This window comes from Etheostoma cragini, chromosome 14, assembly GCF_013103735.1.
Source record: "Etheostoma cragini isolate CJK2018 chromosome 14, CSU_Ecrag_1.0, whole genome shotgun sequence".
Lineage (NCBI taxonomy): Eukaryota > Metazoa > Chordata > Actinopteri > Perciformes > Percidae > Etheostoma > Etheostoma cragini.
This window is the reverse complement of record NC_048420.1, coordinates 24,915,122-24,925,143: the sequence shown is the minus strand read 5'-3', so window position 1 is coordinate 24,925,143 and position 10,022 is coordinate 24,915,122. Positions and strand designations below refer to the sequence as shown.

At 41.7% G+C, this 10,022-nt stretch overlaps 1 protein-coding gene and 1 long non-coding RNA gene across 2 annotated transcripts in view; one reads left to right on the top strand and one right to left on the bottom strand.

Moving 5' to 3' along the window:
* LOC117956462 (involucrin-like) overlaps positions 1 to 10,022 on the top strand; it is a 107,819-nt gene that overhangs the window by 22,331 nt on the left and 75,466 nt on the right. Inside the window, exon 4 of the mRNA XM_034891539.1 lies at positions 2,432 to 2,887. Coding sequence (XP_034747430.1) covers positions 2,432 to 2,887 — 456 coding nt within the window. The remainder of the gene's footprint in view (positions 1 to 2,431; positions 2,888 to 10,022) is intronic.
* Positions 5,276 to 10,022, bottom strand: part of LOC117956503 — a 20,281-nt gene continuing 15,534 nt past the window's right edge. Inside the window, exon 3 of the long non-coding RNA XR_004659286.1 lies at positions 5,276 to 5,400. This is a non-coding gene — a long non-coding RNA (uncharacterized LOC117956503). The remainder of the gene's footprint in view (positions 5,401 to 10,022) is intronic.

Below are 10,022 nucleotides of genomic sequence, written 5' to 3'. Positions count from 1 at the left end.
TTCCTGACCGTTGGTCCAGTCAGCAGTCCTGACCCGTGGGAGCTCCCCAACCGGTTCCTTCCTGACCGTTGGTCCAGTCAGCAGTCCTGACCCGTAGGAGCGCAGCCACCGAGAAGGCACATAAGAGGTTACCAGATCAGACAGATGTAAAGGAGCAAGGCCATTCACTGTGTAGTACGTTAACAGCAAGACCTTAAAGTCTGCTCAGACCTGGACCGGGAGCCAGTGAAGGGAGGCAGCCCAGAGACCAGGACATTACAATAGTCCAGTCTAGATGTAACAAAGGCATTAATAAGGGCCTCGGTATCCTTAAGGGACAATACTGATCTGATCTTTGAGATTCTTCGGAGATGAAAGAAGGCGACCTTTCACCTCCTCAATGTGCAAGTCAAATGAAAGAGACCGATCAAAAACTATCCCAAGATTGTCACTTTTATTCACTATATATTGTCACTTATCTGGCGATCGCAACGAGCTTTCCTTCCATTTGACAGCGTGTGTATTAAGAGAGAGAGATCGATTACTTTAAACATCACAATATAGGATATTAGTCTATTAATGTTAGTTTATTTTGTAAAACAGTATGTAGAGATCTTTTAAAAGACATTTTTGTTATTGTTGCATTAAATATACAGACAAAAATCGTAATGTAGCCTCGCTACATGTTGTTGGACGTGTGCCTTCTAATGGACTGTGGTAGAAGTTCTAGATGAGACCTGAAATAAACTTTACTCAACAAAGTCTTCTAAGAGTTTATGAATGAAATTAACAAAATAAAATAAAAACTTCAATAAATATATTAAATTTCCTAAACAGAGTATTACTTAGCAGACATAATGTGATAATGTTTTAGAGGGAACACTTAAATGTAATCGTCGTTTTGACAGCTATTTGTGAACAAAAATGAAGGGGGCATTGTTTGTGCTGGTCAGTCATTTTCACATTAGTAATAAAATGTTGGATGTTTTTTTTTTATTCATTTGGGGATAATTGCTATACTATATTATACTAATCAAGTTAAAATTAAAATAAACTCTTTCTAATAATATGTAAATTCATAATTAGTTTAATTGACTATTAATCAATGACATATAATCGTTAGGGAGAGCCAGCATACAACAATATGACATGAGTTGTGTTGGAGCCATTACAACACTTTTTTTTGTTTATATACCACTTATAAAATGTGCAGTTTTACGTTTGAGCACTGGGTCAGCCTCAGGTACACAGCTGTGTGGAGAAACGGGGAAAGCACACAGCTTTTCACCGTGTCAGGCGTGTCGGTCGTGCTAAGGTTTGAATTGTTTGACAAAAGGAAGATAAATGGGTCCCAGCACCGAAATGCAGATAGTACGTGTGGACATTGATTATCGGCACACAGAACACTCATCCAAGCAAGTTCTCCCCTGATCCCACTGGATTGGCCTAATGTAGGAGTTGATAAAAGATCATGGTGTTATTAAAAGTGAGGGGGCCACTGACCATTTTAAAGGGTAGCCCTTTCAGCAAGTGTATCATAAGGTTACATTGGTTTATATTGGGGCTGGAATTTGATTACATGGTAATATCTTTTCTGCTGTTCCCCCTCAGACCTGCTGATCGGCTCAGTGTTGTAATGCTCATTTCTATACAGTGGATTATAGGCCTAGACAGTTTGGGGACTTCCCATGATGCACTGAGCTCCTCTCTCCTCCTCCTTCTCTCCATCTGTATGCAACCTCATTCCATTACTGCATGTTACTAACTCAACTTCTTCCCTTTCCCGGAGTCTTGTGCTCTCTTGCCCCTGGAGTCTTGCCCTCCCTTCTCTCCTTATATTGCTTCCTGCAGGTGGTTCTGGCTCTGGATCTGTGGTTGGAGCCAGCTGCTGCCTCCATGTTGCTACTCCACACCCTCTGCTACAATTCTCCATGTCTCTCTCTCTTTCTCTCTCTCTGTCTCTTTTTCTCACCCCCAACCGGTCAAGGCCGGTTGGGGGTGCCTCCAGGGACCGCCCCCCCCCTGAGCCATGATTCTGCTCGAGGTTTCTGCCTCTTAATGGAAGTTTTTCCTTGCCTCTGTGGCCCAGTGCTGTCTCTTGGTGGGAACTGTTGGGTTTCTGTAAATAACATCACAGAGTACGGTCTAGACCTACTCATTTATGGAAAGCGCAAAGAGATAACTGTTGTTGTGATTTAGCGTTATATAAATTGAATTGAATTGAAATTGAATAATAGCATTCTGTTTAACATTAACCAGCCAGACCTTCTCTAGGTTACAGTCTGCTTTCATGACCACCAGACCTTCCTGTTAAGATTAAATCATGTTCTCAGTTACACTGTGAGTTACGCTGTGAGTTATGAAAATGTCAAAGATTGTGATTGTTCCTAAATAGAGAAAAGTTGCTGAATGGTGCAGTTGTCGGTTTTCCTCAATTTGTGTTTTCTTGCAGATGGTAATCAGCTGTCGGTGGTTAAAGAAGAGGTTCCCCCTGAGCAGCAGGAGTGTAGCTCCAGTGTGGACCAGGAGGAGCCAGAAGCCCCCCCACACATTAAAGAGGAACAGGAGGAACTGTGGAGCAGTCAGGAGGGAGAGCAGCTTCAAGGGCTGGAGGAGGCTGACATCACCAAGTTCCCATTCACTCCTGTCCCTGTGAAGAGTGAAGATGATGAAGAGGAAGCTCAGTCCTCACAGCTTCCTCAGAGACAAACTCAATACATGAAAACAGAAGCTGATGGAGAGGACTGTGGAGGACCAGAACCAGCCAGGAACTCACATCCACTTTTACAACCAGAGACGGAAGACCAGACTAGAGACTCTGCTAAACCTGAGACTGATGACAGTGCTGATTGGAAGGAGACCAGAGAACCTCAGTCAGCTTTAAACTCTCTGAAACATGATTCAAGATGTAAGAAAACATTAAGCTGCTCTGAGTGTGGGAGAAGATTTGGCTTCAAGTCAGATCTGAAGAGACACATGGTTACTCACACAGGAGAGAAACCTTTTTGCTGCTCAGTCTGTTACAAATCTTTTACACAGCGTGGTAGTTTACGGTCACATGTGGCCTTATTCCACACAGGAGAGAGAAGACACAGCTGCAGTGTTTGTAACAAAAGATTTGTCTGGCGTTCTGATGTCAAAACACATAAATGCGTTGGTCCGATGGAAACAGAAGCTGATGGAGAGGACTATGGAGGACCTGAACCAGCCAGGACCTCACATCCACGTTTACAACCAGAAACTGAAGACCAGACTGAAGTCTCTTCTAAACCTGAGACTGATGGCAGTGCTGATTGGAAGGAGACCAGAGAACCTCAGTCAGCTTTAAACTCTCTGAAACGTGATTCAAGATGTAAGAAACCATTCAGCTGCTCTGAGTGTGGGAGAAGATTTGGCAACAAGTCACATCTGAAGAGACACATGATGACTCACACAGGAGAAAGACCTTTCAGCTGCTCAGTCTGTAAGAAATCTTTTACACGGAGTGGATATTTACAGTCACACATGATGACTCACACAGGAGAGAAACCTTTCAGCTGCTCAGTCTGTAAGAAATCTTTCACACAAAGAGGAAGTTTACAAAAACACATGGCAGTCCACACAGGAGAGAAAAGATTCAGCTGCAGTGTTTGTAACAAAAGATTTGCCCGTCAATATCATGTCAAAAGACATAAATGTGTTGGTACGATGGAAACAGAAGCTGATGGAGAGGACTTTGGAGGACCAGAACCAGGAAGGAACTCACATCCACTTTTACAACCAGAGACTGAAGACCAGACTGGAGACTCTTCTGAACCTGAGACTGATGACAGTGCTGATTGGAAGGAGACCAGAGAACCTCAGTCAGCTTTAAACTCTCTGAAACATGATTCAAGATGTAAGAAACGACTCAGCTGCTCTGAGTGTGGGAGAAGATTTGAATTCAATTCAGAATTGAAGAGACACATGACAACTCATACAGGAGAGAAACCTTTCAGCTGCCCTGAGTGTGGTAAAGCTTTCTCTGATAATGGATACCTAAAAAAACACATGATGACTCACACAAGAGAGAGACCTTTCAGCTGCTCAGCCTGTAAGAAATCTTTTACACAGAGAAGATACTTACAGTCACACATGATGACTCACACGGGAGAGAAACCTTTCAACTGCTCAGTCTGTAAGAAATCTTTCACACAAAGAGGAAGTTTACAGAAACACACGGTAGTCCACACAGGAGAGAAAAGATTCAGCTGCAGTGTTTGTAACAAAAGATTTGCCCGTCAATATCGTGTCAAAAGACATAAATGTGTTGGTCCGATAGAAACAGAAGCTGATGGAGAGGACTGTGGAGGACCAGAATCAGGCAGGAACAAGCATCCACTTTTACAACCAGAGACTGAAGACCAGACCGGAGACTCTTCTGAAACTGGGGCTGGTGACAGTGCTGATTGGAAGGAGACCAGAGAACCTCAGTCAGCTTTAAACTCTCTGAAACATGATTCAACATGTAAGACAAAATTCAGCTGCTCTGAGTGTGGGAGGGGATTTGGCTTCAAGTCATATCTGAAGAGACACATGACAACTCATACAGGAGAGAAACTTTTCAGCTGCTCAGTCTGTATGAAATCTTTTACACAGAGAAGATATTTACAGAAACATATGAGAATCCACACAGGAGAGAAAAGATTCAGCTGCAGTGTTTGTAACAAAAGATTTTCCCGGAGTTCTGATGTCAAAAGACATCAATGCGTTGTTCCTATGGAAACAGAAGCTGATGGAGAGCAGTATGGAGGACCAAAAACAACAAGGAACTCACATCCACTTTTACAACCAGCGACTAAAGACCACACTGGAGACTCTTCTGAACCTGGGGCTGATGACAGGGCTGATTGGAAGGAGACCAGAGAACCTCAGTCAGCTTTAAACTCTCTGAAACATGATTCAAGATGTAAGAAAAGATTCAGCTGCTCTCAGTGTGGGAAAAGATTTGGATTCATGTCGGATCTGACGAGACACATAAAGACTCACACCGGAGAAAAACCTTTCAGCTGCCCTGAGTGTGGTAAAGCTTTCTCTGATAATGGATACCTAAAAAGACACATGATGACTCACACAAGAGAGAGACCTTTTAGCTGCTCAGTCTGTAAGAAGTCTTTTACACTGAGAAAATATTTACAGAAACATATGAGAACACACACAGGAGAGAAAAGATTCAGCTGCAGTGTCTGTAACAAAAGATTTGCCCAGCAAAATGGTGTCAAAAGACATAAATGTGTTGGTCTGATGGAAACAGAAGCTGATAGAGAGGACTGTGGAGGACCAGAACCAGCCAGGAACTCACATCCACTTTTACAACCAGAGACTGGAGACCAGACTGGAGACTCTTCTGAACCTGAGACTGGTGACATGGAATAATGTTTGTGCCTTAAAGTCCAATCAAAACTTCAATCAAACAGATATATATAGAAGACATTATAATGTGTAGTAGTTAAAAGTAGACTCTTATTTTAAATAATTTATTAGATATTGTTTTGTCTTGTAAGGTCTGTCATATCATCATTTAAGGGTGTTATAATTTAGACCCAGCAGTCTCGGAGAGGAGACTTTATCTCTGTGTCGGGGAGACAGCAAGAGCACGTTGAAAGCTCTCTTTAGTTTAAAAAGGGAGATGTGATGGAGGTAGCATAGGGAAGTTAGCCTAGCAAGGTGTTTCCTGTCAGGGAGCAGAGGGTTTTTCTGTTTGAAGCAAAGCTGAGAGGGACATGTTATGATCTGTATAAAACTCCATCCTTTGTTGCAGCTTCAGGTTTATAAAGGACGCTGCGGAGATTAAGAGACAATGCAGCCATTAATAGCAGACTGGTCAGAGACCAACACATTCATGATTTCATTTCATTGTTGCTTATCCTTCTCTAATAAAGGACAGTTTGTGTTACTCCTTAATATGTAGGCCTAATGTTTTTATTATAGCTTACATTGGGTTCATAACCTTCTCAATTAGTCACACATCCCCGGAACAATAACATGTTCTATATTTAGGACGGATGTTGTGTAGTTTACATTCATCACACGGGAACACCGCAATGCTTCTTCATCTTTTATTTTGCTGCTGTCACTTGTCAGAAGAATGAAAAACATAAATGCATTGTTTTACATACATGTTTACAGCGTGTATTGAAGTCATTTACTTCTTCTTCTAGATTGTCTGATTTATCTTTACAAACATTAATTATAGAAAGAGTTTTAGAATTAGACATACAGTGGGGTTTGAAAGTTTGGGCCCCCAGGTAAAAATGTGTATTAATGTGCAAACAGAAGCTAAGAAAAGATGAAAAAATCTCCAAAAGGATCAAATGACAGATTAGCCATTCTTAGAATATGTTACAAAAAGTTAGATTTTATTTCATCATTTACACTTTCAAAAAAACTGAAAACTAAAAAATGCCATCCGTAAAAAAAAAGTTGTACCTTCTACCCCCCCCCCCCCCCCTCCCCAATTGTTGAAGGTGTCTTTGCCCATTCTTCTTCCAAAAGTCTTCCCTTCCAGTACATTGAGATTTCCCAGCTGTCTGTCACACACTGCTCCTTTAAGGTCTATCCATAATCAGAAGATTGTGAAGGCCATGGCAAAACCTTCAGTTTACGCCTCTTGATGTAATCCAGCGTGGACTTCAAGGTGTGTTTAGGATCATTATCCGTTTGTAGAAGCTGTACTCTCTTTAACTTCAGCTTCTTCACAGATGGCATCAAGTTAGCTCCAATATTTGCTGAAATGTTATTGAATCCATTTTTCCATCTTTTTTTAGCTTCTTTATTTACATTAAAACAATTTTTTCCCTGGGGTGCCCAATCTTTCGAACCCCACTGTAGATTATAGAGTTTTGTGCATATGGTCCTAAACATGTTCTGGCGTGAATAAGGGTGTGAAATGAAGCCTAGAGTCCTTAGGGTCTATTTCCCGAGGAACATTATTCCCTCTGCTCACTTTTAAGGCAAAGTAGGCTAAATAATAATTCATTTTATTTATATTGTGCTTTACATGGTTGGCTACTCAAAGACACATTACAATAAAACCAGCGCATTTATCACTGTAGACCACATACAGCTTTAAAACCAACACATAAAAAAGCAATGAAACACAGTGCAGCCTACAACTTTGTAAAAAATTTGGCATGACTAGGCTAAGTAGATTTTTTTTAAATCCTTACAAATTCAGTCAGTCCGCTATTGTCTGTTGGGCTTCTGCATTTCTGCATCAGTAAATCTGTTATGGATACCGTGGTCTATTTTAAATGCCATGCACTTATCCGACCTATCTACACCTTGTTGGGGTTTCAGTAGGACCCGGACACAGAACAACACAGGAGATGATAAAAGGTGTAACAAAAGGTTTAATCCAACAATAGACGAAGCACAGGAGGTGGTGAGTGAGTAGGCGGAAGTCCAAACGGAGCACATCTGGGGAAGCTGCACAGAGTAGCGACGGAACACGAATCTGTGACAGGAAAACCAGGTTAGTCATACAGAAAAAGTCTAAAGAGCAACGTTCACTAGACCACTGGCCTAGTTACCACGTAGGGGGATGTAACAATCTGGCCCTGCAGAGGTGGTCAGCCCGGGTTTAAATAGTGGTGGTGGTGGTGATGATGATGGGATGCAGCTGTGCAGATAGACAGATGGTTAATGAGTGCCCCCCGTTCCTCGTAGGACGCCGTCGTGTGGACGACAGACAACACAGACAGACACACACACAGGGAAAAGGGAGAATGGAACACAAAAGGCAGCAGTACCACAACACACCTGGCTAGACATAGCTTTATCTTCTTTTATTAATAAATGTTTGTGTTGTTTTAGATAAGGTACAGTGCAACATTACAATGTCCATTGGAACAAGACACCCTTCTATTAACCCCGTCCGAACCACAACAAACCCTTATGTTGAGAAAAAATACAAAATAAAAACTAATATAAATAAAAACAAAGTGAATAAATATGCAATTTAAAATATTAGATAAAAACCACCTTTCTTTTGTTACTCCTGGTATCGTATAATGTAGTCGTTTTGCTCTACCATCCCTATGTCCATAGCAGTTATGAAGAGGGAAGAGCAGTAAGTCCTTCAAAGTAAGCCAGTAAAGGGTCCCAAGTTTTGTATAATTTTCTGGACAATCCTCTGAGGGAGGATTTGATATTTTCTAATGTTAGAAACATCATAATATCAGAAAGCCACGTGGAGGCTTTTGGTGATGTTGCTGATTTCCACTCCATAAGTTTTATAGCTTCATCTTCTCGTTCTGGCTCAGCAAACGTGCACGGATTAAGCAGCAATGAGCAGATCACACTAAGTCAAGCTGCGCTACTTTTGTGCAACAGGTCCCCGGACATGTTGAGTTCCCTCCAGGATGAAATAAAGTGAAATACTTTGAAGGCAACCTTCTGTTGATTATCATGAAGGTTAGTAGTTATTGTCTGGGTCACAACAACCTACAGGTGTAATTAAGAAAAGGAAGAGGAGTGTTAGAAGGTAAAATATCACCAGTTCAGGTCCATCTGAAAATGTAACGAACATGAGGTAACTGAGTCTTTGTTGTTAGTTGCCCGGAGACAAAACGCGTCAGTGGGGCCATGAACTGTGTTGCAGCTCGCTGGGAGGAGGGCCGCCCAACGCAGATTGGGAGATGTTCTCGGAGGGCATGAGGAGTAACAGTTAGATCCAGTGACAACGGGTCAGGGGGCGTCTAACGTTAGACCCAGCGGCGGTGGGTTGGCAGGCTGCTAACATTAGACCCAGCGGTTTTGGGTCAGCAGACCCCTAAAATAGACCCAGAGTCCGTGGGTCAGCAGACTGCTAACGTTAGACCCAGCAGCATGCAAACTCCCAAACTTTCTGTGAAATTTGCTGTTTTTAAACCAAAGTGGGTCACAAAACTCCTGCTCCTTAGCCTGCCAGCGCACCTCCATAAGGTGCCTAATGAAGGCAGGGTCCTCTTTACAGGGAGTGAAGAAAATCCCATCCTCCCAGAGTCTTTAGATTAATCTCCATACCTGCTGGGTCTATTTGTGGGGGGTTCATTCTGTTTCGAATAGTTAGAGGCTTGGACCCAAATGCAGAGTTTGATGTTTATTCAAATGAAGACCAAAAAAAACTTACAAACAAGGAAAGAGCAGGCACACACAGTACACAACTCAAAAAACACAAAAAAACAGCAACACATGCAACACAGAACAAAATGAACTTACAAGACACAAAGGAAACACAGAGACTAATCAAATCAGCAATGCAACGTTAGCATTAGCAGTTAGCGTAGCAAGCTAGCAGTTTTTTAAATCACGTCTCAATTAATAATATGGTTGCAAGTATATATGTACAGGACTGTGTAGAGCACAAAACACGACTGTCGTAATTTTTAAATCAATTATTTAAGTCAAAAATACATTTATGGGTTTCTCTGGTCGATCTGGTCTCTACGGAAGAGGATTAGGGCCACTGCTGAAACATCTATGTGAGTTCTGACTTTATTCTCAAAATTCTGGGAAAAAAGAACTCACATAATTTTTTCACCAGTGTCTCTAATCCTCTTCCGTAGGTCGCCATAGTTACTGGCTTGGTAGTGTTTTTGGGGTAGACTTCAACATAAAACAGAAAACGGTACGAGAGACCCTAAAGAAAACACAAAAAAGGATTAGAAAAATAAATATAAGTAAAGAGAATAAATGGTAGAATGTATTTACATTTGAAGCAATCTTTTTCTTGTCATTGCAGCTTCGCCACCAGGGGGCGCTGCAGCACCGATGCAATTCTGATTGGTTGGGTCCTTCTTCTGTTTGACACATTAAAAGGAAACTTCCATCATCTTTAATTTGGTTCATTGTTTTTTTCAGCGCTCTGAAAATTTGAAAAGTGAATATTTATCATTTATATTCCTACATGTTTTTCAGAGGAAATCTGGAACACTTCCGGACCTTTATTTTGATGCTCACCAACTGATCTCCACCGGAAGCTGTAGTCCTGACCGCGGCTAACTTCCCCCTCTGACCAAGATGGCGTCTCTTAGAAAGGAGTG